The 26,651-nt window shown below is 42.9% G+C and overlaps 2 protein-coding genes across 2 annotated transcripts in view; one reads left to right on the top strand and one right to left on the bottom strand.

Moving 5' to 3' along the window:
• The window catches only part of TMC6 (transmembrane channel like 6), a 108,939-nt gene that overhangs the window by 20,133 nt on the left and 62,155 nt on the right, over positions 1-26,651 (bottom strand). The window contains exons 5-15 of the mRNA XM_069752514.1: positions 20,008-20,154; positions 18,950-19,055; positions 13,711-13,795; positions 13,359-13,613; positions 12,904-13,097; positions 12,671-12,815; positions 11,595-11,750; positions 8,204-8,376; positions 8,024-8,105; positions 7,040-7,137; positions 4,352-4,447 (exon numbers count right to left, since the gene is read on the bottom strand). Coding sequence (XP_069608615.1) covers positions 4,352-4,447; positions 7,040-7,137; positions 8,024-8,105; positions 8,204-8,376; positions 11,595-11,750; positions 12,671-12,815; positions 12,904-13,097; positions 13,359-13,613; positions 13,711-13,795; positions 18,950-19,055; positions 20,008-20,154 — 1,537 coding nt within the window. The remainder of the gene's footprint in view (positions 1-4,351; positions 4,448-7,039; positions 7,138-8,023; positions 8,106-8,203; positions 8,377-11,594; positions 11,751-12,670; positions 12,816-12,903; positions 13,098-13,358; positions 13,614-13,710; positions 13,796-18,949; positions 19,056-20,007; positions 20,155-26,651) is intronic.
• Positions 10,052-26,651, top strand: part of LOC138665226 (transmembrane channel-like protein 8) — a 179,796-nt gene continuing 163,196 nt past the window's right edge. The window contains exon 1 of the mRNA XM_069752515.1: positions 10,052-10,323. Within this exon, the coding sequence (XP_069608616.1) occupies positions 10,223-10,323 (101 nt within the window). The 5' untranslated portion in view covers positions 10,052-10,222. The remainder of the gene's footprint in view (positions 10,324-26,651) is intronic.

Raw genomic sequence — 26,651 nt, 5'->3', positions numbered from 1 at the left:
TGAAGGTATCCTTCTTTACTAAACATCCTAGAAACTAGTATGCCTTGGTGACGATCTTTAAAAGACCATGTATAGCCTGTTGACATTTGATTGTGCAATAAGTATCTGTATGAGATCCTGTTTAACAGGACATGAAAAGGAAGTCTGAGTCATTTATGTATTCAGCTGCATTTCTGTCGTTTCGGGTAAACTTGTCTATTTCTGCCCCAAGTTCCTCCAATCTTCAAAGATTTATATGAGCAGCAATTGTTATCTCATTTATCAGTGAGCTCAGAGTGAATGATCAGAAGTGAGTAATCAAAAAGTGTCATTTTTCTGTAATTACATCACTAGTACTTTGTACTATAAAGAATAATCATCATAATATGTTTTTCTGAATTTAAAGTGAATGTGACAATAAAAAAAATCATGTAGACTAAACTCATTCCTCTTGTTCCAGCAATAGACTTCCTCTTACTTACAAAAAGCAGCTTTCTAGACATTCTCTGATCTTTTTGTATAACCCTCTCCAACACCACTGATTAGCAACTTTCTGTCAATATACATTGTGCTCAGAAAGCTGGGAATCAGTGTTGGTGGTGTGGTTGGACCAGGAGGCACAAGACACAGTCCTGTAGTGATAATATCCTACTGATAAAATACTGATTTTATTGAAACAGTAAAAATACAGCCTAGTAACGTAAAAAAACACTGGATTCAGGACTCTGCGTCGGTATCACACTAGTCTCACTACATAACAAAAACCTGATTACACATTCCTTTTTTAACGCTCTACATTTCATTTCACATGTATTTTTGAAAACTGCTCAACTCTGGCAATATGTAAGAAATGCCATGCCTTTTTGTCTGGCTTGAACAGGCATGTCTTCTTTTTTTTTTAATCAAATAATTTTTAGTGAAGAAAATGTGAAGAATAACAATACATACATAAGCATGTATGAGTATATTAACAATATTACTTTTCTTACATTTCCAATAATACAAAAAATCAAACAAAAAAAAAACCCCAAAACAAAGAAAAGACCTCCCCCCCCCCCCATCACGCTTAGGCTACTTTCACACATTTTTTTGTTTCAGGCACAATCCGGCGAGTCTTGAAAAAAACGGATCCTTTTTTTTTACGCCGGATCCGTTTTTTTTTCATAGAGTTGTATTAGCGCCTGATGGCCACACGTTTCATCCATTTTTTTCCGGATCCGTCCAAATAGTCGTCTCTCTCGCTCTCAAAAATAGAAAACCGGATCCGGCAGTGCCGTACACACTTCTATAACCCCAATATCCTGTCTTTGATAAGATCCAAAGAAGGTAACCCAGGAAAGTCCAGCCAGCCCCCCCGGATGTTCTCATAGTGATTCATTTTACCTCTTTTCATATATACACTCCGCTCCATAGGTACAACAAAGTTAACTCTGTTCACATATTTCTTTCTAGTAGGAGGGCCTTCATTCAGCCAATGGAATGTTTTAGTCTTCCTTGCAACATATAGCATTCTGGCTATCGCCAGTCTACCCCATTCATCCAACGCCACCCCTTCCACATATCCTAAAATGCATGTCAGTGGGTTACGAGTAATATTTGTTTCCTCACCCTATCAAATTTAAGACCACTATTCAGAATGCCTGCAATCAGGGACAAGACCACAGCATATATAGAATATCAGTCTCATCAATCGTACACCTCGGGCACCTAGAGTCCACTCTCAAACCAGCCTTATTCATCCACATAGGAGTCCTATATACCCTATGTATGGTGAATAACTGCGACACCCTCCCAGATTCACTTCTAGAAATTTTTGGGACATATTGCGGAATCGACTCCCATAGGGCATCCGATATATCTCCCAAGTCTGTCAACGGATGTCTGTCCAAGAACGTGTCTAACAATCCCCTGTAGATAAGTGTTATAAAACCTCTAGTATTCCTCTGTACACCAATTATATTCAACATACTATCTATGTGTATCATTATCGGTGACCTTCTCCATTGCTTCTGAAATGCATTCCACAGCTGCAGATACGGATAGAACATAATACGTTCCAAAGGGAACACTTTCCCAAGTGCTTCAAATGTTCTGAACGTCTCACCATCCAACAGCTGCAACACATACCATATACCTATTCTCAAAATAAAAGGGGAGAAGCCAGCGCTGCTTATGGTCAGAACGCAATACAAAAAGTGCACATGCACATATTAGTTTGTAACTGTATATCAAAATGAGATTGGGTTGTGGCTGACCACCACTGCTGCCGTGCGCGCTGGGTCATGCACGCCATTCTTTCTGTTTTCATTGTGATTGATCTAGGCAGCTGTATACACATACAGCAGCCCTGCCCTGCCCCAGGCTGTTTGATTTGTGCACCTGTGCCTGGGCCTTTGTCACCCTTCATCTGTGGTGCTGGTCAGACAGTATGGAGGTCAGATCTGAAATGTCTTATGTTTGGACCTGGTTGACCTTTATCTACGCGTACCCTTTCTGGCGGCATGGGAGTGATTCTGAAACGCTACAGGTACAGTTTGCATTCAGTATGGTCCAGCTTTTAATACATTTAGGAGGCCGCAATGGCACGGCGAATATAAAAAACGTAAAGTGGGATTAATATGGTCTTGCTTCCAACACATATAGGAGGCCGTAATGGCACAGCGAATATAAAAATCATAGCGTAGGACTGCCCCATTATGAGAATGCCTTGGGGTGGCTCAATAATAATCTATAATAATAAATCTTTATTTTTATATAGCGCTAACATATTCCGCAGCGCTTTACAGTTTGCACACATTATCATCGCTGTCCCCGATGGGGCTCACAATCTAAATTCCCTATCAGTATGTCTTTGGAATGTGGGAGGAAACCGGAGTACCCGGAGGAAACCCACGCAAACACGGAGAGAACATACAAACTCTTTGCAGATGTTGTCCTTGGTGTGGTTTGAACCCAGGACTCCAGTGCTGCAAGGCTGCAGTGCTAACCACTGCGCCACCGTGCAGCTCAAAGAATTGATCAATTGTTTGCTAAAGGTCTCATTTTGATATACAGTTAGAAATTAATATGTGCATTTGCACTTTTTGCATTGCGTTCTGACCATAAGCAGCGCTGGCTTCTCCCCTTTTATTTTTATATACCTATTCTCCGCCACTATCCAAAATTTCGTAGGTTCAGCATTTCGGTCAGCCGTGAATCGTACCAAATGGATGTATAACAGGGGTGTCAAACTGCATTCCTCGAGGGCTGCAAACAGGTCATGTTTTCAGGATTTCCTTATACTGTAGGTGATAATTTAATCACCAACTCATTATTTGTGTAGGTGATTAAATTATCACCTGTGCAGTACAAGGAAATCCTGAAAACATGACCTGTTTGCAGCCCTCGAGGAATGCAGTTTGACACCCCTGATGTATAACTCGTGTATTCACTTATTCCCCTCCATTGCTTAATTTTTTTCCACAATTTCTCAAGCAGCGCCAGTGTTGGAAACCTTCTAGAGCTCAGCCGGAATCTACCAGCCTCCAGGAAAACCAACAGTGGACCTCTCTTCACCATATTAGAAATAACCTTCCCCACTGAACTAGAAAATTCATGGTCCCCCCATCCCACCATATGCTGACATTGAGACCCAATGTAACATAGCCATGGATTGGGGACAGCTAAACCTCCATCATCCTTTGGGCATTGTAAGGCTGTGTGCACACGTTCAGGTTTTTTCGTGGTTTTATAGCCACATGCGGAAAGTAAGCGGATCAATGCATTCCTATGTGTGCGGAATCCAGCGACTCCGCACAAAGAATGAACATGCTGCGTTTTTTTCCAGAATGTAATTCCGCTGCGGAAAAAACCACAATATGTGCACGAAAATTGCTGATTGCATTCAAATAATAGGATGCTTAATGTATGCTTTTTTCACGGTTTTATCACGTTATTATAGTGAAAAACCGCGAAAAATCCTGATTGTGTGCACACAGCCTAAAGATGCATGGCACAATGTTTGTGTAATGTTCTAGTAACCCCATGGACCTGGACTTACAAAATGTTACTTTTAGCTAGGGCCGCACATTATACTCAGTATACTGAGCAATCGCTTTAAAGCACCACGACAGCATTTTTGTCTCATTTCCCTGACCTCTTCCCAACGAAGACAGAAGTAACAGTCACAAGCTCTCAGTCTATGAGAACCTCGTTCTTACAGGTCACAGATTGCAGAAGACGACCAGAGCGGTGCTGATAGAAGATGAAGAAGGCAGCTGGTAAATACAAGACTAAGGGTAGGAAACTTAGATCAATAAAAAAAAAATTCTGGAGTGTTGCTTTTAACTTACTCAATCATAACCAGGAAATTGTACAAGACAGACAGACTCACCATGCCAGTGTCTGCCCATAGATGAGTGCTAGTACATTTCGAGCAATGTCAAATTCTGTCCGACACTTTTGTTTCTGCCTCTTTTGCAGGATCAACCTGTAACAAAAGAAGGTGGTGTGTGAGAAAAAATTATGATCGAAAAAGAAGAGACTTAGGCCAGTCTTACACGTCCAGATAATTCCGGTACCGGAAAAATCGGTACCAGAATTATCCGTGTCCGTCAGCTCACGTAGGCCATCTGTGTGGCACACGTGCGGCCGTGTGCCGCCCGTGTGCCGATTGGGTACCACACGGAGAGTGCAGGAGACAGCGCTAGAGATAAGCGCTGTCCCCTGCATCTGGTGCTGAAGCCGCCATTCATATCTTCTCTCCAGCAGCGTTCGCTGGAGAGAAGATATGACATTTTTTTTTTTTTTCCGTGTTTAAAATAAAGATCCCTCCTATGGGAGGTGGAGCCACATATTCTATGTGAGTATTTTAGTAACAGCGGGTGGGCGCACAGGGGGTGGGAGGGGGTTGGGGACAGGGATCTTTATTTTAAACACAAAAAAAAAAAAAAAAAAAAAAAGGATTTTTCATATCTTCTCTCCAGCGAACGCTGCTGGAGAGAAGATATGAATGGCGGCTTCAGCACCACGCTGGGGGGACAGCGCTTACTGTAGCGTTGTCTCCTGCACGGCACAGGGACTGCACACGGACAGCGTCCGTGTGCGGTACGTGTTTTACACGGACCCATTGACTAATGGGTCCGTGTAATCCGTGCGCTCCCACGAACACTGACATGTCTCCGTGTTTTGCACACGGACACACGGTCCGTGAAAACACGCTGACATGTGCAGAGACACATTGATTTCAATGTGTCTACGTGAGTCAGTGTCTCTGGTACGTGAGGAAACTGTCACCTCACGTTCCGGAGCCACTGACGTGTGAAACCGGCCTAATGGAGCAAAATCTACAATTAAACAATTTCACAATCCACTAGAAGATGTCATATTTTTCTTCAATTCATCACCATTTTCAAGACACGTATTAGGAAGCTTTCCTCAACATACCCCTGCTTACCATAGTCAGCCCTCAGCAACATAACCCATCTCCTTCCTGTCATCGTGTACAACTTGTTCGCAGAAAGTGCAAAGACAAATACGCTCTTAACATCCACAAAAAAAAAAAAAAGAAAAAAAACACCCCTAAAATTTGTTAACAAGAAGCATAAATCCTGAAATGAAGCCACGTATTGTACTATTAGAACGTTGCAAAAGTGTAGTCCAATACTTAAGCAAACGGAATCCATTACCAGAAAATCACTTTTTCTTAAAATATCCAAGTTAAACAATTTTTTTGCAAGTTATCTTTAATAAGTACTGAAATCTTGCAATTTCCACATTGGCTAAGGAACCTCACAAAATGACACTTCCTACTATAAAAGAGACCACTAGCAGTCATCTCATCATCATCAACAGGATAACAAGGAAATTTACCACCTGCAGTATAAACAGTTGTTTTGAACAGCTGACATGTGCCCTCAATGGGCGTGGGTGGAATCACGATCCGCCCGAGCCTATTAACTGGTTAAATGCCGCTGTCAAACTCTAACAGCGGCATTTAACAAGCGCTTCCGGTCACCCGGCCGGAAATGCTCTCACAGTCACGTGATCGGGGGTCATCGGCGCGTCGACATAACAACCAGAAGTCTCCTTGAGACCTCTATGGTTGTTGATGCCGGGTTGCTATGAGCACCACCCCGTGGTCAGCGCTCATAGCAATGCAGTAATTCTGCAATATAGGGGCGATCTGAACATCGCCCCTATGTAGCAGAGCCGATCAAGTTGTGGCAGCTTCTAGCCTACCATGGAGGCTATTGAAGCATGCCAAAATTAAAAAAAAAATGGTTTTAAAAATATGTAAAAAATGTAAAAAAATATAAACGTTTAAATCACCCCCTTTCGCCCCATTCAAAATAAAATAATAAAAAAAGAAATCAAACCTACACATATTTGGTATCACTGAGTTCAGAATTGCCTGATCTATCAATAAAATAAAGGATTAACCTGATCGTTAAACGGTGTAGCGATAAAAAAAAGTAAAAACGCCAGAATTACGTTTTTTTGGTTGCCACGACATTGCATTTAAATGCAATACAGGCTGATTAAGATATCGTATCTGCACCAAAATGACATCATAAAAAATGTCAGTTTGGCACGCAAAAAATAAGCCTCCAAGCAACCCCAGATTACGGTGCAATTTCACTGCACTTGGAATTTTTATCCCATTTTCGAGTACGCAACATGCTAAAACCAATGTTGTCGTTCAAAAGTACAACTCGTTCCGCAAAAAATAAGCCCTCACATGGCCATATTGACGGAAAAATAAAAAAAAGTTATGGCTCTGGAAAGGAGGGGAGCGAAAAACAAAAACGCAAAACCAAAAAAAGCTGGGGTCACGAAGGGGTTAACGTTCCTCTCTCCACGCAGTGACCTTTGCACAGAGCATGTCTTCAAAACTCTTCCATAGAAATTGTGCCTTTTGCCTAGTTTCTTCTGCCCAATCGGCTGCTGTGAAGCAAATCTCTGAACTGCTGTTCACTTCTGACACCATGACTGCCCTCATATGTATATAAAATAATGTTACAGTACATAGCTAAAAATAATATTTTACCTTAGCTATAATTAATAAACAAAACCCATTTACCTCCAAAATAGCTCACCAAACAAAGTGTCCAGCAGTGTGAAAATCAGGTCCATTATCACAAAGCGAAACAGTTCCTGTCCAACAAATGTCTCCCAGCACTAAAGAATAGGAAGAATATACACAATATCAGGATGCTATTAGCAAATAAGTCGCAGACAACAGCAGGTCTTATTATACTGAGCGACAAAGTATTTTGTATTTTTCCTCCATACTATGTGTTCCATATTAAAAGTCCTTTGGGGGGCATTTTAACATAATGCATTTGTTTACTAGCTGCAACTGGGGTCGGTGATTTATTAGCCCCAGTTACAGGGGAAATTTAGCTTCCTGGCTGAATAGTAGAGCTGACTGGGTCTATTAGGTCCTGCTCCCGCCCTACACCCAATGGTTACATGACTGCTAGGTCTGGAGGAGGAAGCACTGTCAGTGCTTCCTAATCTGTAAACATTAAGCGCAGGTTCAGTGCTGTGTATACCAAAAATGAGAAGGTCAACATGGTAATAAACTATGTTTACCTTCCCTGTGGGTAGTCTGGCTACTTAGGAAAGTCGGCTCCCAAACCACACAAATTCGTACAAGCTGCTTACACTGCATTCAGGTTTTAGAACATTGGTGTAAAGTGTAGGCTGCCAGCAGGTATACAGTTTATGGGGCTGTCCAGAAGTAGTTAGTTAAAGTAAGCAGTGCAATCTGATTGCTCGCTTTGGGCAACTCCTCAAGTTTTCCCATACATCAGTTTAAAAAAAAAAATCTAATTTTTCTGGCTATTCTTGCTCAAACTTTACACAAAGTATGGCATGACAATTTGTGAATTGCTAGAACTATTTTTGGACCATCGTCAAATGGATATTTTTACAATATGGGGAGGCCGGCCCTTTGCAGACAAATACCCTAAAATCCAATAAAACTTATTTCCATTAGACTGAAGCACATATTCCAGTTACACAAAAAAATAACTATGAACACTCCCTCAGAAAGGTTTACCTTATTCTCCGTGTAGTTTGTTTTTCGTAATATCCAGTGATAACACAGTACACCAAGGATGACAATCTTTAGTAGAAGATTTCTGTAAGAAAAGATAGTAAAAGAAGGGACAGTTCAGAATGAGAGAGAAAAGGTACAAAAGGAATGAGAAAAGTGGGAATACATTAGACTGCCTGTAACCTGCAAATAGCAATATAGACTTCTAGTATGGGGGAGTCCAGCTTCTCCCAAAGTCCCAGCATATGATACATGTATGGTAGCAGAAGGTTACAAAAAGACACAGCCAAAGGCAGTGGTAAAAGCATTGCCTCTACTTCTGGCTCGCCTCCTTTTCTCATTCGAGCTCGATGATCCTAAAAAAAACAAAAAAACATCAGGAGGCTTAGGCCTCAAGCAAACGGGCAGTCAATGGGAAATCATGAAAAGCAATACAAACATTACATTTTTGTCTCCTTTTGTGTGTGTTTTTAATGTTTCTAGCATTTTATTAATACAGGCCATGTCCAGGGCATAGCATTTTCCTTTACACTCATGTCTGCAGACTACTATGTATGAAAATACAAAATATCCACATGTCAAAAGTGTGTGACCCCTCCACTCCTTAAAAAGATGCAAAAGAATGGGGCATTCATATGTTTTACCACACTTTCAGAGATTTCCCATCATGAGTTGTTACTTACTGTTTTATTAACAGTCTTGGTGGTCTATTCAATGGGTTATTCTCATTTTATGACACTTTTTTTGAATATGAAAATAAGCATGTTTCTGATTGACTTGCTCTTTCTATCTGCTGTCATTCTGCAGCTATAAGAGCTTTTGTTTCACTAAGTTTACAGCTGGTTGCCAAGGAAATAGGCCTCCAGAGCCTAGAAAAGTAAGCGCAATAACTGTATTCCAGACTGAGGAGTTAAAAGGAACCTGTCAGGTTGTAATCAAAGTCTAATTTGTGGACAGCATGATATACACAAGGAGAAAGTGGACAGAATGATATATAGGTTTGTAGGGAAAAGATTCCGCGTAAACTGAAATTTCTTCATTGAAATCCCTTGAGTTTCTACACACAAGTCCAATGGTTGGTCCTATTAAGGTACCGTCACACTCAGCAACTTTCCAACGATCACGACCAGCGATACGACCTGGCCGTGGTCGTTGGAAAGTCCTTGTGTGGTCGCTGGAGAGCTGTCACACAGACAGCTCTCCAGCGACCAACGATGCCGAAGTCCCCGGGTAACCAGGGTAAACATCGGGTTACTAAGCGCAGGGCCGCGCTTAGTAACCCGATATTTACCCTGGTTACCATTGCAAATGTAAAAAAAAAAAAAAAAACACTACATACTTACATTCTGGTGTCTGTCACGTCCCTCGCCGTCAGCTTCCCGCACTGACTGTGAGCGCCGGCCGGTCGTAAAGCAGAGCACAGCGGTGACGTCACTGCTGTGCTTTACGGCCGGCGCTCACAGTCAGTGCGGGAAGCTGACGGCGAGGAACGTGACAGACACCGGAATGTAAGTATGTAGTGTTTTTTTTTTTACATTTACGATGGTAACCAGGGTAAATATCGGGTTACTAAGCGCGGCCCTGAGCTTAGTAACCCGATATTTACCCTGGTTACCAGTGAACACATCGCTGAATCGGCGTCACACATGCCGATCCAGCGATGTCAGCGGGTGATCCAGCGACGAAATAAAGTTCTGGACTTTCAGCTCCGACCAGCGATGTCACAGCAGGATCCTGATCGCTGCTGCGTGTCAAACACAACGATATCGCTATCCAGGACGCTGCAACGTCACGGATCGCTATCGTTATCGTTGTAATGTTGTTCAGTGTGACGGTACCTTTAGTGACCAACAGCTATCTCTGCATGCACAGTCATACACGAAAGACTGTCAATCACTGAACTCGTGTATATAAGCACCCCTCCCCTCCTTCTGGCCACCACCTGTGTAGGTTGAGCTGTGTGCTTGTTCAAAGGTCTGTTAGCTCTAGATGCCAATATAGTGATAACAGTGTAGACTTCAGGATAAGCACATTGGAAGACCTGAGTGCATCACAGTAGCAGGTTATTGTCAGCAGAAGGATACGGACCAGAACTATTCCTCAATGATGAGTACTGTGATGCAGCGACCCCTGTTACAAGTAGGGGGCGCTGCATGGTCTTCCCGGAATACACATGGAGGCGTATTGAGGCCATAGGAATGCATGGCAATCGCAGGCATAATGGTGGTAATGAGTCAAAACCCGTATTGTGAATGGCCGGTATGTGTGTCACAGAGGAAGATACTCTGCACTGTCAGCCTGAGGTAAGGATGTTCTGGGACCTGTAGTCCCACAAGTGTTGTGTTATGTTTGTATTATTGTGAAGGGAGGCTGGCAGGGATAGTTATGAGAGATGGGCGGGTCAAACTAGCCACACACACACACTCCCATCTAAGGGAGTGGCTACAGCTTGATAATGTGACCAGGGTGTGGGTCACATGTTCCTGTATGGTATCTCGAGCATGGATCTGAATGGTCTGTGCTGAAGGTCCTGGAGAGCCTATGTGTTGGGATTGCCATCTCCCTGAGTAGCACATGGTGGGGCTTTGGACCTGGTGGCCTGGGGTGTTGGACTAAGTCCTGAATAGCACCTGGACAGGCCACATGCCTCTGTGTTGGATGGTCCCAGGTGGGATGGACGTCCTGATGAGCACAGTGTGATCGTGGTCCTGGACGGTCTGTGTTGGAAGCTCCTGTGAGTGGAGTCTTCCTGGAGCACCTGAGAGACCGTGGACCTGGACGGTCTGTGTTGGGGAAGCTACCGTCCTTCGGTGGGTCTGGACTGACTGAGGTGTGCCTGCCAGGCAAGTTGGTGATCCCTGTTAGGCAGCTTTCCCCAGGAGAGAGGACTGATGAGGAGTCAGCAGGTGGAGCAGGAGCTCCCGTAAGGTACCTCAATAGACTGTTGGTGCTTATGATGTTCTATGAACTGTGTGGTAACCCACGGCAACTGGTCAGGAGAGGACCAGCGTGTTTAGTTGCCGCAGATTAATGATGCAAGCTAATGATGAAGTAAAGGACTATGTGTAAGCCAATGATGTGTAACCTGGCTTACGGTGCGGTTTATACTGTATAAAATAAACTGTACAGACTGTTTTGCTGTTTAAAAACCGTGCTTGAGTGCGAATCCCGTGCCAAGCGAGTATTCCCCAATGCGTTAGTGAGTGCAATCTCACAGTAAATATACTTTTTATGTATTAGATCTTCAAACCACTAATATTCATGTGTGAGCGGGTTTTCTACATAGCACATCACTTGCTAAAAAAAAATCCAGATTCTTAGCAAGTGATTCATATTACAGGTGGTCGGCTATCCTGACCCCCTCTCTCCCCCCGAGAACATGCCGAATATCCCGCCACCCAGAGCAGGCCGCCTATCCCGCCCCAGAAGACACCATTTATCACACCCCTAACGACAAGAACAGGCCACCTATCCCGCCCACATACGGATTTAAATTAAGTCTTCTCTTGCTTTAATTACTTGCAATCTATATGGCAGGGCTGATTTGGCACATGTACTAGGATATAGCACTGACCTTGTGCAGCTTCTCTGCAATGACGTACACCGCCAAAGCTGAACCCAACCAACTGCCAACACACAATATCCATGAGAAGATCAGGACACACACATGCTGCAGTCTCTTTCTGAAGCCATGATTATGCGGATTCGGTCGCCGTTCACTGAGTAACTCCTGAAAACAACAAATAGTATCACAAATTTATAAACAGCATGATTATCCTCTTGTAAATGACCAAAGGTGCATTTACACTTAAAGATAAGAATGCTCATTCAAGATAATCTGTGTAAACAGGCTGCCGATTACTCGAGAGAATGAGCAACCCTATTTGCACTAAAGGATCTATTACAAATTGCTCAGTGCACATCATTAACAGTGGTCTGCCTGTGTAAATAGACTATTAAATGACCACCAATCGGGGAGCCAGTCACCCCAAAGAGTCATTTTAAATGAACTATATACAGTGTTCAAGGGGTCTAAGTCCCTATAACAACTATGGTATACTAGCACTGTACCTGTTACAGCGCCTGCGAAAATAATTTTAACTCATATGCAAATTAGGTGGCCTTGGAGCACCGTTAGATTGGGGTTTGGTGCACCGTACATTATACCTTATCATTTGCATATGGGAGGACTTTTTCCGCTTTTGATCAACAGTTACAGCGCTCACTTCCCACAGTTAACACAGTAAAGCTTCAGGCGCATGTGCGGCCATGTGGACACGCAGTGGCTGCTCACGTTCTCCTCCCTGTCTCCTTAATTCTGACTTGGCTTACTATACTAATATACTCAGAAGTATAGGGAATGGCGTTCAAAGAAATAAGACACAAGAGAACGCAGGGCAGCATTCAGATAGTGTTCATTCTGCCTTAAACGCAATATGCACAAAGCCTAAAACATCCATATTCCTTTATATTCATAAGGCTAGAAGTGATCTTGGAGCACAACCCCTTTAAAGAAGCAAGGTTAGTATGCTTTTAAATGCTGATCTATAATCTCATGGTTTTCATGAAATCTGTACAATATGGTCACCACTGTGTGGAATGTAACTGATTGAGGACATGGACTGATCGATTTAGGAGGACTGACTTCACCTTCAGCTGCATGTGAATATTCTGCTTCTGTCGCTGCACAGAATGGATTCTGTTCACTTTAAAGTCCCAGGAGCCGAATACTTTTAGAGCCAAAACGCTGGTGAAAAATCCTACTCTGAAATTTTCACCAAATGAACAAGACATTCTGCATATAAGAAAAGAAATCGGATTATTGAATAGTGAAAATGTGTCAAAATACTAAAAGAATGTCAAAATATACACCATGCTCTTACCTATACACCAATATAATACATGTACTCAAGAAACCAAATCCAATAGTGAAAAGATAAGCCAGAGGTATGTGATATGGAAGCCAGGCCTTGTCCTTTGGACATATTGAAGAAGTATTGGACTTTGAGGAACAGCCATCATTTAGGGTATAATTACTATAATAACCATAATACATGATCGTATCCGTAAAATATCCCTAAAAACAAGAGAAAGGTGGTTAAAGGATAAGAAAAATCAACTCTTTGGGTTGTTTTCTATTGGTGACTATGAAAGAACTTGTTGCCATCCACTTAAAAATAATCATACTGGCCTCTGATACTGTCTGACTTGCTCCCAAACTCTTCTGCCTATCTCTGGACATCAGCCATGACCATACTTCATTCACCTAGTCGAGGTGAATGGAGTATAGGAGTCCAAATGGCTACTGTAGTATATTAGAGTCTCCGTACACACTCACCGCTCCTGTCAGGAGCTCCAGACTACTAAATGTCCGTGGGTTTGGTGACCCATGTGGATGGACAGCCTGTGGAGTGACAATCAACAAGACACACAAAAGGCTCATGAAGATGTTAAACCCCAAAAGGGTTTTCAGGAAAACAAAATATGAGAGAACGCTAGATCCAAATCTTCCACCAATCTGCTTTAGAGCCTCATGCCAGGGTCGCAGAGCACAAAGCGCTGACAGCAAGGTGAGCCAGCATTTATGGATAGTCTGTGCAGAGAAGAAGAAAAATCATATTAAATATACAATTTAAATTAACATATATTAAAAAATATATAGATAAATAATGGCAATGTTCATGTCTCACCAGGCTGATATTGTCTAATACAGAGCTGCAGCAAGGGTTAAGATTTCTCCCCTTCCAAATTCCTCCACCATCCAATGCCAAGTACCTGAAACAGGCAAGAACCGACTGTAGTGATGCACTAAAGAATGGAAAACTCCCTAATAAAAGGCTTGGAGTTATGAATGGCAAGTATTGTAATAATCTTTCCCCTGCAGCAATAATGTATTGAATTTTTTATGCAATTCCACTTTATAATATTTATCACCACACTTATGTGGAAACAGTTTTTCTCAACCTCTCTGCATCTTTTCACACCGTTGACCACCCTCTCCTACTCTCTAGGCTCCAGTCACTAGGCATTAAGGACACTGCTCTCTCCTGGTTCTCCTCCTATCTTTCTGACCGCTCCTTCAGCGTATCGTTCGCTGGCTCCACTTCATCTCCTCTTCCTCTCACTCTCGGGGAACCTCAGGGCTCTGTCCTTGGCCCCCTTCTCTTCTCTCTCTACACGGCCCCAATTGGACAGACCATGAGCAGATTTGGCTTTCAGTACCATCTTTATGCCGATGACACACAACTATATACGTCATCCCCTGGCCTTACTCCTGCTGTACTACCGAACGCCACTGACTGTCTGTCCGCAGTCACCAACATCATGTCCGCCCTCTATCTGAAACTCAACCTCTCCAACACTGAACTTCTGCTTTCACCATCTACTAACCTCCCTAAATCTGACATTTCCCTCTCCATGGGTGGTACCTTAACGCGCACTGTCTGGGTGTTACGTTTGACACCAATCTCTCCTTCACTTCCCATATACAATCTCTTGCCCGCTTGTGCCGCTTACACCTAAAGAACATCTCTAGAATCCGCCCCTTTCTCACACAAGAAACAACAAAAACCCTCACTGTCTCCCTGATCCACTCCCGCCTGGACTACTGTAGCGCCCTATTTGCCTCCCCCTCACTCAACTTTCCCCTCTCCAGTCTATCCTTAATGCAGCAGCCAGGGTCATCTACCTGGCTAATCGGTATTCAGATGCAGCCGCTCTTCGCCAGTCATTACACTGGCTGCCCATTCATTATAGAATCCAATTCAAAGTACTCACCCACAAAGCTCTCCACAGAGCAGCACCCCCTTACATCCCTCCCTAATTTCTGTCTATCGGCCTAACCAACTGCTGCGCTCTGCAAATGACTTTCAACTAACCTCTGCACTAATCCGTTCCTCCCACTCCTGTCTCCAAAACTTCTCCAGTGCAGCGCCAATCCTCTGGAATGCTCTACCCCAAGAAATTAGGAACATTCACAATTTGCATAGTTTTAGGCGCACCCTCAAAACATTTGTTCAGAGCGGCCTATCACGTTCCCTAATCAAAGTCATTTTATGTGTAAGGGCGCGTGTGTAGCCCATTCACTATTTCCATCTATCCCCACTCCCTCAAGATGGCTGGACCATCATTGTTAATACTTGTACTTTGCATCTCCCCCACCTCATTGTAGATTGTAAGCTCTCACAAGCAGGGTCGTCTTATTTGCTTTAATTATTGTATTGTTAACGTTGTTACTTATTACTTGTGTTTGAAACTGTTAAACTGTAAAGAACTGCGGAATACGTTGGCGCTATATAAATATAGATTATTATTAACAGTTCTTTGGCTTGAGCCAAGTGCCTTTCCCCGTGGTTCTGGACTGAAGTGATACTTCCTCTCCTCCTAGTTCAGGTTGGCGCCACAGGGTGGATGCATGAACATCTCCAAAATACTGTCACAGAAGCCAATTCAGATCAGAAGATGTGAGTATATATAACATTCCATGTTTTGGAATCGGATATGTGTATACTATATGTTCACCAAGTTTCCCTATAACTGGCCTAGTAGTGAAAGCAGCCTTTGGCCTCTTCCACCAATCATCAGTCAACTGCATAATCATACTGATGACTAGATACAGTGGAGTGCTGGTTTCATGACAAAATGGGGTCAGCGGTCTGCTCTCACACACAATAAATATATATAATATATATATATATATATATATATATATATATATATATATATACATACACACACATATATAATGTATATATATATATATATATATATATATATATATATACACACATATACATATATATATATATATATATATATATATATATATATATATACACACACACACACTACGGGTAGCATATGGCTTCAGGGATGCAGTTTACAGAGCAAGAGGAACAAAGCTATACACGGTAATATATATTTAATGTATATTCTATATTTAATTCAAAAAGTAGGCAGTATTTATAAAAATATTAAAAAGATGTTACAAAAGGGGACAAAACAATATAATATATACAATTACATAAAACAAACAAGGGCTTACAAAATAAAATTACTAAACCTGTGGTAGCAGAAATTGCCTCTGATCTTTATGGAGGAAAGCTCTCCTTTGAAAATGGTAAATGACTACAGCAAACTTTATTTTCCAGGAATGACAATGATTAAAATTCTGAATCTGTATTTATTATATAACAGTCATTCCCATACACCTCCCCTAGGTGAGCTTATATGGGAGCTGGTCAATGGGATGTGGTTAGGTCCTATTAATTATGAGATCCACAATTTTCAGGATATCTGCCCACCTGGATGTCTTAGATGGGAGATATTAATGCCATATTTCCCATCATGATTTTAGCTTTCCATAGATTGGAAACATGGCCTATATATTGTTATCCATCTGTCAGCTGTTAATTTGGGACTGACGTGCAGGCCGCTCAGTGATGTAAGTAAATACAATATGTTCATCAATATGCCAAAAATAATGTCTTCCATGACTGTAGGACCTATGCTGGTCACAAAAAAAACAAAATCCTAACAAGATTTCGGTACCAAAGTGTCTGATATACCAGCCCTAAGGTAAGATACTGTAAATTCGGACAATACGACGGACCCCCATCTTATAAAAAAATCTTTTTTTCTGCAATTTTCACCCCAAATTTTGGGTGCGTCTTATAGTCCGAAAAATACGGTAATTCCTTTGAAGACCAGAAGAGTTACCAATCTCTGGTATAAACTTCATGTCTGTTCTCCATGGGATACCCACTTCAATTACCTGTTCACAGTGGGGGTATCCTTGCAGAATAGGGGTCATGTGGAGTGTTTTGCTCTAATTTTCTTTTCCAAACGCTGTTGTGATTTTATTTCGGGTAGCCATAGATGATAAGGAGACAATACTGGACATAGGGAGGTCAGAAAGAAATATATTGCATAGATGCTGATTAAAAGTGACTTTACCACACTTTAATGTTATAGAATATAGGATATACAATTAACACCAGCTCATTAAACAACTGCACATAATCTGACTGGTTTCGCCAGTCTATACTGACAGACATTCACACCTGATTTTTAAACCTTACGATAAATTATAGGTAGGTAATTATGTATATTAAAAACATGTTTTTAGTTTAGAAAACAATGTACATCAATCTCGATGTTTACACCAGTAAGGGTTAATGTATTTAGCTTGTAAATAAACTCGTAAACTCGGTCTTCTTTTGCGATAGCCTTCTAAGGCATACTACCAAGTCTCTAATCTCCTTTAACATTGCTATCATACCATCTGGATTGCAAAAGTGGACTTCTTTCTAAAGTGACAACAAGTTGTGGCTCATCAGATCTTTCTCAATGTTCCTGATGTATTAATTTATGCTCAAGTTTAAATTTTCTTCCGGTTTTCTTTCTGTTTGACCAAGGTATTGATAACTGCACTACAGAATGAGATTGGAGAGGAGGTGAATAATTAGAAAATCACAAAAGAAGAATGAATTAATATTGGGTGTTAAATAGATATAAAACCCTCTTGTATTATCATAATCACTATGTTTAATTGTACATTGTTTCATTTTTAGCTACTTTTCCATATATTTTCTTTTTTTATTATTTAGTGTTTTTATTTCTTGCTGCATATAACTACGCCATTAATCCAGACCTGGATATAATTCATTGTAAGGATTAAAGGGAACCTGTCACCCCGAAATTCGCAGGTGAGGTAAGCTCACCGGCATCAGGGGCTTATCTACAGCATTCTGTAATGCTGTAGATAAGCCCCCGATGTTACCTGAAAGAGGAGAAAAAGACGTTATATTATACTCACCCAGGGGCGGTCCCGCTGCTGGTCAGGTCGGTTGGGCGTCTCTGGTCCGCTGCGGCGCCTCCCATCTTCATTACAAGACGTCCTCTTCTGATCTTCAGCCACGGCTCCGGCGCAGGCGTACTTTGCTCTGCCCTCTTGAGGGCAGAGGATAGTACTGCAGTGCGCTGGCGCCGGAAAGGTCAGAGGCCCAGCGCCTGCACACTGCAGTACTTTGTCTGCCCTCAACAGGGCAGAGCAAAGTACGCCTGCGCCAGAGCCGTGGCTGAAGATCAGAAGAGGACGTCTTGTAATGAAGATGGGAGGCGCCGCAGCGGACCAGAGACGCCCATCCGACCTGACCAGCAGCGGGACCGCCCCTGGGTGAGTATAATATAACGTCTTTTTCTCCTCTTTCAGGTAACATCGGGGGCTTATTTACAGCATTACAGAATGCTGTAGATAAGCCCCTGATGCCGGTGGGCTTACCTCACCCACGATTTTCGGGGTGGCAGGTTCCCTTTAAATATCAGGTGTGGACCCTTGAGAAAGCCCAGTGAGGTGAAACATGTCAGGTTATGTGCAATTGTAGCTTTATTAATTATACATCCTGTAAGTAAACCATTAAAGTGGGAGAATAACTTTTATTAAGGATTTATGCAGTACATTTATTTCTGTCCTCCATATGGCCAGTATCGCCTCCCTATAATTTACATATGGCTATCCAAATAAATGTACCAGTGTTTGGAGAATAATTGTTGGATTTGTAACTTTGAGAACTCGCCTCTTCTGAAATTAAATGGCTTCCGTAGGAGTAGTTTGGAGACACATGTGCATCCACCCTATGGTACCATTCTGAATTAGGAGGAGAGGAAGCATCACTTACAGTCCTGAACGGAAAGAAAAGGCACTCGGCTGAAGCCAAAGAACTGCTTTTGACAAGAAGTGGTGAGAAAATTTGGAAAGAGAAATTACCGTACATAAAAAAAAGACTTCTTATTGCTGTACTGTATAGACTACTACAACCTGGATTGATTGATATACTTGCCATCACTAACTCTAAGCCTACTATTGTACGGTTCTTTGTCTTTCCCTGCAGTTTGGGAGGTAGTGGGGGCTTGTTTGCGATTCCTCACCTCAGCTCTCTCTTTATGCGAAGGCTCAGTGGGAAGTTCTTAAGCAGTCGGATCCGCTGTGCTCCTGACGTTTTCTGAAGTTCTGACACCAGCAATCTTTGATGTTCTGGTAAAAAGATTTTGAAAGTCATAAAATTGGGCAGCACAGTGGTTCAGTGGTCAACACTGTTGCTTTTGCAGCGCTGAGGTCCTAGATTCAAATCCCACCAAGGACAACATGTACAATGAGTTTTTATGTTCTCCCTGTGTTTGCGTGGGTTTACTCTGGGTACTCCGGTTTCCTCCAACTCTCCAAAGATATAGTGATAGGGGCTTTAGAATGTGAGCCCCAGTGGGGACACTGCCGATAATGTGTGTAATACGATTCGCTATATAAGCAAGTGTGGCAGCACTTGTGTTCCTGGGGCTCACGTGAGGTTGTTACATCACACGTGCCCTGCACCCAATGAGTGACGGCTCACTCTCCCCACCCACCTATCAAACATCAACAGGAAGCTGCGGCTACTCTCCGATTTCCTCTTGATGTTCTATTTGTCCGACTGTGGAGACAGTGATGTCGGTACTGACTGGGTACAGGGCTTGTGTGACATAACCTCACGTGAGCCTCAGGAACGCGAGTGCTGAAGTTGCTGCAACGGCGCCAGCACGGGAGTCACGTATAAGTGTTTTTAGTTCAACGGGGCCATACATGAGGAATGAGAAGGTGTTGTCCAAGTAGTAGACAACCCCTTTAACCTAATGTTTTCCTTAATACTTTGTATTCCTTTGTTGCTCTAGAAGAGGTAAACAAAATTATATTCAATAATCCAATCTGCCAAAAATAGGTCAAATAACATTCACTTGGAAAATAGTTAATTGTGATAATTGGCCAATCTAAAAAAGTCCTTAACATAGAATAAAAACTTACTGTAATCGCAATTTAACCTGGTTACATTTTCAAAATACCATGGTTAATGAGAAGAATATACTGTATAGTGTGAGGAGCCAAAAAGATTTTATTGATGGTGTTATGCCTCGTCCAGGTTGGTGTTGCTCATTTTCTATAGCTGAGTCCTTACCTTCTTCGGCTTCTGCAGATGCATCACGCTGCCTTATACTGGGTCTAGCACATCGATCCATAGTGTACAAAGATGGACGCTTCTTGGACTGTCGTTTTCTCACAGTGCGGTTGTAATACTCTGAAAGCATACCCCCTCTACAGCGCCCTTTAGAAACAATTTTAAGGGAGGAAAAGAAAAAAAAATGTAATATTTTGTGCATATAAAGGAATGTTACATGCAAAACATATGAAAAATAATTCATTAAGTAGTGCCCACAAGATCTACCTAAATTATCAAGTCAGCATTTTTATGCATTATTGATAAGCCATGCTACCAATCACTGGTGATAGAGCTGTCTATAACTAGATTATTCCCACAGCTCTTCTGGTTTCCTAAGCCCTGTACATAGTATTCTTAAAGGTGCTGTCCAGTACTTTATTTTTGTTCCCTTTTTGGTCACGTGTTAATCTCATCTCAGAAGCTTCTGTTTTGGTGGGCACATCATGTCACTGTTGCAGCAAATTAGTGGCTGTCGCACTGAACAATGAGTCACGGCAGCAGCCACTGATTGACTGCAGCAATAACATGTTTGTGCGACCAGAATCTCATGCACGGACCATTCTTTGCTCACTTTTTCTGAAGCTAGGTTGAAGACCTATAGCCATTTGGCCTCTGTAGCTGGAGCAGCCATCTAAATTCTACGGTACACATAAGTTCATAGAGCTTCTCATGTACTTCTTTCAAACCGCTTACTCAGCAGCCACTGTGGAACACTTTGCAGTGATAGTGCTTACAGGCTCATGGCTGACTACATTAGCTTCTATATGTGCCTGACTCAAGTACTGGACCCCACTGTCAGCTCATTTGGAGGATTAGGACAGGTAGAAACATAGCACCTCATCCACAAAATTTCCCTCACTTTTCTCTGTCCCTACCAATGCCTACTGCCTTATTTTTTCTAACTCCCTGTCTATATGTAATCTCAAACCCCCCAGCAGTTTTGTACTTCCTATCTTCGGATCACAGCCCACCAGCAACTTGGTGGCCGGCTCAACCAAATGTCACTTTGGAGACTAATGACACACTTCACTGATGTTGGATGGGCCGGTAGCATTCAGCCAGCGCTCCAGGCCTTCTAACAAATTTTCCACTTCTTTCAGTGGGTGTGCGACAGGAGGAAAAATTACTCTGGTCCCCAAATGAAGTTCTGTAGTCTCCAACTACAGCAATTTATGCCACTTTTGGTGTTAATTATGATGAATTTGTCTGTCCGCACTTGGCCATGTTGCCTTGTATTGGAGCGGTGCCCGCTTCTCAAAAATTTGCCAAGTACAATCTGTCATATTAGCTGTTGTTGAACATGAATACGGTTGTGCAATGTGTAAAGAGAATAAGGAAGATCACAAATCATACGGCATCCAGCTGCAGGCTTACAATATGTAAGCTTGTTGTCAAAGTGCTCAAGAATATGAAAATATCAAGGAAATCGCTTTCTCTGCAGAACTATGAGTGTTTGGTAAAGCGTTCATTCTTTGTGTATTTATTGAGTAGCAAGTAGGAAGGTAGTGGGGCCTCTGAATCCAGTATGTATGTTGGGGTAAGGCAATTTAGCGCATGTGAAGCTGCTGGGCTTCTAACTGAGGTTTACAAATGTCTACACCCAGTGTAGAGAGCAAGTCAGAGCATGGAACGATACAGGAGCTTGCTGCAAAAAGCCACAAAACCAAATCAGATATAGCGGAATCGCAATGATAAAAAAAACTAACCAAAGCTAACCAATTTTTTTATTCTTTGTGGAGATCATCAGACCACTAGCCACAAAACCAATCTAGCTACGGTGATATACTCTGGGTATTGCAGTTAGCGAAAAAACATCACAATAAAGTTGCTAAAAACAAAACAAAAAACTTTTTTTTGCAAATACCCTCAGACCACTATCAAAAAAATGACTATACCCCACATATATTCAAAAGGTTCTATTTAGCCACATGGCAGGGCTCGGAATGGAAGAAACAACATTTGGTATTTGGAATGTAAATTTGGCTGGAATAGATTGCAGACCCCATGTCTCATTTAGAGAGCCCCTACGGTACCAAAACAGCAGAAACCCCAACAAGTTGACCCCAGGAAGAATTCATCTAGAGGTGTGTTGAAGTTGTCGAACCTGTAGGTGCTTCAGAGAACTTCTTAAAATATGGATGTGAAAACAAAAATTTTTTTCTGCTAACATGTGGTTTTAGCCCAAATTTGTAATTTTCACAATGGATAATAGGAAACGGACCCCATCATTTGTTATGCAATTTTTCTTCCGGACACAGATATACCCTATATGTCGGTCAAAAACTGCTGTTTGGGCATATGGCGGGGCTTGGAAAGGGAAGAGTCCTATTTGACAGAAGAAACCCCCCACAAGTGACTATTTTGGAAACTAGACACCTCAAGGAACTCCTTTAGGGGTGTACTGAGCGTTTATAACAGACAGATGATTCACAAAATTTTATAACATCTAGATGTTCATACCACTAAAATACTGTATTAGTTCCAAATTTATAATTTTTACAAGGAGTAGTAGGAGAAAATGGACCGCATAATTTATAATGCAATATATACTGAAAGTGGCAGAACCTCATGTGGGGTTTTACACTACGTTTTGATCACAAGGCAGTGATCGAATGGGAAGGAGGGCAACTTGGCTTTTAGAATGCAGATTCACTTTGAATAGACTGTTAGCTCCATTTGCCAAGCCCCTGTGGTGAGATCAGCAGAAACTCCCACAAGAGATTCCATATTTGAAACTTCACTGCTTAAGGAATTCATGTAGGGGTGTAGTAAGTATTCTGAACCCACATGTGCCTCACAGAATTTTATAATGTTGGGGGGATGGAAATAAATCTGCAGCAAATAAAAAATAATGGATTTTTACCAGTAAAATGTTTTGTCAGTTACACAAGGGTTAATAGATGAAACTGGACTGCACAATTTATTGCGCAATTTTCCACAAACGCAATGATGCCCAATATGGTCGTCAGGAACTATTGTTAGGCCAAATGTGATGGCTGAGAAGGCAGAATAGCCATGTTGCTTTTGGATCCCTAGAATAGTTTGCAGGGGTGATATTTGTGGAGCCTCTAAGGTGCCAGAACAAGAGAAAAACCCAAGTGTGACTCCATCGTAGAAATTGCACCTCTCTATGAATTACTCTACGGCACAGTGACCATTTTGTAATACTCACACTGTGCTTTTTTTCTGGAGAATTGCAAATATGCCACTTTAATTTATACAATGTATAGAGCCCTCATAGGTTGTATCGCCTCCATATATTGTAAACAGGTTGTAATTTTGGAGACATGCAACCTGTAAATTAAGTGCGCTCTCCCCGCTACAATAATGCCAAACATGTGGCCGCTTACTGTGGTTTAGGCACAGTGGGGCTCAGGAGTAGTGTTGAGCCACCTCCCTAGTGTTCGGGTTCGGTTCGTCGAACAGGGAGGTGTCTGCCGAACTGTTCGTCGAACCCCATTGAAACCAATGGCAGGCAAACACAAACACATGGAAAACACATTGAAAACACCTTAAAAGGTGTCCCAAAGCTGGCAAACTGCTCAGAAGACACAACAAACATGGAAAAGTCACAACTACATATAGTCATGCGAAAAGAGGGGGAGGAGTAAAAGGAGGAGGAGGCACAGATATAGGCATGTCATGCTCTTCTAAAATCAAGAAAGTCTGGAGTAAAAATCTAAATTCACTCTACCAACACCCAGACGTCTTGACAAAAAAAATAAAAAAAAAATATCTCTAGGTAGAACGGCGGCGGGTCCATTCAGAATACTTTCCTTAGAAGACATGGTGGTACCCCCGTTGGGAGTTGTGCCAAAAAATAAACCCAATACATTCAGACTAATCCACCATTTGTCATATCCAAGGGGCAGGTCAGTAAACGACAACATCGACGCGGAACCAAGTACAGTACTATGTACTGTACCTCCTTTCACGAGGCAATCAGGCGGGTCAAAAAGTTGGTAAGGGGAACCCTAATGGCCAAAACAGAAATTGAGGGGGGCGTTCCGGTTACTACCTGTGCCTCCAAATAGTGTCCTCTCATTGGGCTGCTTCTGTGAAGGAGCATACTACATAGATCGCTGTTTGCCCATGGGGTGCTCCATATCCTGCTCACTATATGAGGTGTTTAGTTGCTTCCTCGAATGTGTTGTCATGGACGTTTGTAAGGCGGCACATATTATCCATTATCTCGATGACTTCTTATGCCTGGGCCCAAAAGATTCGCTACAGTGTGAATACACGCGGTAGTCCACCTGTGAGAAGGAGAGAGCTGGAGGGAGAGTGGACACCCCAGAGCCGAGGGGTTAGATTAATAAAGGAAGAAGGCGGTGTAGCTTGCTTCATGGGTGGGGTACTCTGCTGAGTAGCAGAAATTGCTACTAGGCCCAAAAGGATTTCCTGGGCCAGATGCCGTTAAAAAATAGTACTTAGGTAAACAGGCAGTGTAGCTTGCTTCATGGGTGAAGTACGCTGCTGAGTAGCGCCAAATTCTACTTGGTCCAAAAGGATTTCCTGGGCTGGATGCCGTTACAAAATAGTAGTTAGGTAAACAGGCGGTGTAGCTTGCTTCATAGGTGGGGTACGCTGCTGAGTAGCACCAAATTCTACTAGGCCCAAAAGTATTTCCTGGGCCAGATGCCGTTAAAAATAGTACTTAGGTAAACAGGCGGTGGGTGGCTGGGCTACTCTGCTGACTAGCAGACACTGAAGCTTTGGAGCAGTCCTCTGAATCCCAGGCCATAGTATGAGTAAACAACGCTGCAGATGACCCCTCCCACCTGGAATTGACGATGGCAACGTCATGTAAAGCTCAGCAAGGGGACTAAATAGTCTCCATGCTTTCCAAAAATTCAGCCACAGACACCACTTAATTGGCATCAATTTCGCCAGAGTTTTTTAAATGGTTGGTGAGGTGATTTTCAAAAATCATCAAGCTTTTAGTCTCCCCAAGATGACACAGGGGTAGAAAAGTCCTTGCGGATCCAGGATTTGTTCATCTTGATGAACGTTAGTCTGTCTACATTGTCACTTGACAGCCGCGTGCACTTATCTGTCAGCACACCACCAGCAGCGCTGAACACATGTTCAAAGAGAACGCTGGCTGCGGGGCACAACAAGATCTCCAAGGCGTGAGTGGCGAGCCCAGGCCATTTTTCAAGATTGGAAGCCCAAAATGAGCAAGGGTCCAGTTCCACAGTCATGGCATCAATGTTAACTTGGAGATACTCTTGTACCATCCTCTCTAGGCGTTGGCTGTGCGTCAGACTTCTTTTCTACTGTGGCCTTGCAAAGGATGGTCTAAAAAAATCTTGAAATGATTGGAAAACATTGCTGTTACCACCAGATACGATGTTACTATTACGGTTTGAGTGATGACTCGATAGTCCCACGGTTGGCAAGTTAGAACTCAGAGATTGACTACGTGCTCCACTGGTGTTTTGTGGAAAAGCAGATGTTAGATTCTGTAACAGTCTCTGCTGATACTCCTGCATGCGTGAATCCCTTTCTACGGCAGGAATTATTTTGCCAAATTTGCTTTTGTACCGGGGATCTAAGAGTGTGGCAACCCAGTAGTCGGCATTACTTCGGACTCTGACAATCCGAGGGTCATGTTGCAGGTAGTGCAGCAAGAAGGCACTCATGTGTCTTGCGCATCCAGCAGGACCAAGTCCTTGTTGTCTTGGTGGTGGCGAGGTGAAAATCATGCTTCCTTCGTCTGCCCTCTCCCCCCAACCTCGCACAACAGAAATTTGATCAAGGTCTCCCTCATCTGATGAGTCTTCCATGCCCAGCGCCAGTTCGTCCTCCACTTCTTCCTCACCTCCTGCACCTTCCTCAACAGTTTGGCTGCTACCATGCGCCCTCGGTAACCCCTCTCCCCCAGCCTCCAATGCCAGCCGCCTTGGTGCTGCCAACCTTCTTGACCTTGGAGATATGAACCCTTCCGCATATGACTCCTCCTGTTCCTCCTCCTCCTCTTCTTCCACCACCTGACTCCGAACACTGTGCAAGGTGTGCTCCAGCATGTAAATCACCGGAATGGTCATGCTGATAATGGCATCGTCAGCACTAAACATCTTCTTTGCTATTTCAAAACTGTGCAGAAGGGTGCATAGGTCCCTGATCTGAGACCACTCCTGCAGCGTGATATGCCCCGCCTCTTGATCTCGTTGGCCCAGGCTATACGTCATAACGTATTGCCCCAGGGCTCATCGGTGCTGCCACAGTCGCTGCAACATGTGCAGAGTTGAATTCCACCGTGTGGGCACATCGCATTTCAGCTGGTGAACTGGCAGGCTCAACGACTTCTGTAGAGATGCAAGTCGTGGAGCTGCGGGATGCGAATGGCAGAAGTGAGCACACAGCGACCGTGCCCTCTGCAGAAGCCCATCTAGTCTGGGATAGTGGGATAAAAATTGCTGGACAACCAGGTTCAAAACGTGAGCCATACAAGGCACGTGTGTGACATTGCCCCGGCGAAGAACCGCACCCAGGTTTGCAGCATTGTCGCACACAGCCTTCCCTGGCTGCAGGTTGAGTGGAGACAAGCATTGATGGAACTCGGCCTCCAGAGCTGAGCACAACTCCACTGCTGTGTG

Source organism: Ranitomeya imitator, chromosome 2 (assembly GCF_032444005.1).
Source record: "Ranitomeya imitator isolate aRanImi1 chromosome 2, aRanImi1.pri, whole genome shotgun sequence".
In the NCBI taxonomy this organism is placed as follows: Eukaryota; Metazoa; Chordata; class Amphibia; order Anura; family Dendrobatidae; genus Ranitomeya; species Ranitomeya imitator.
This window is presented reverse-complemented; position numbering and strand designations above follow the sequence as displayed.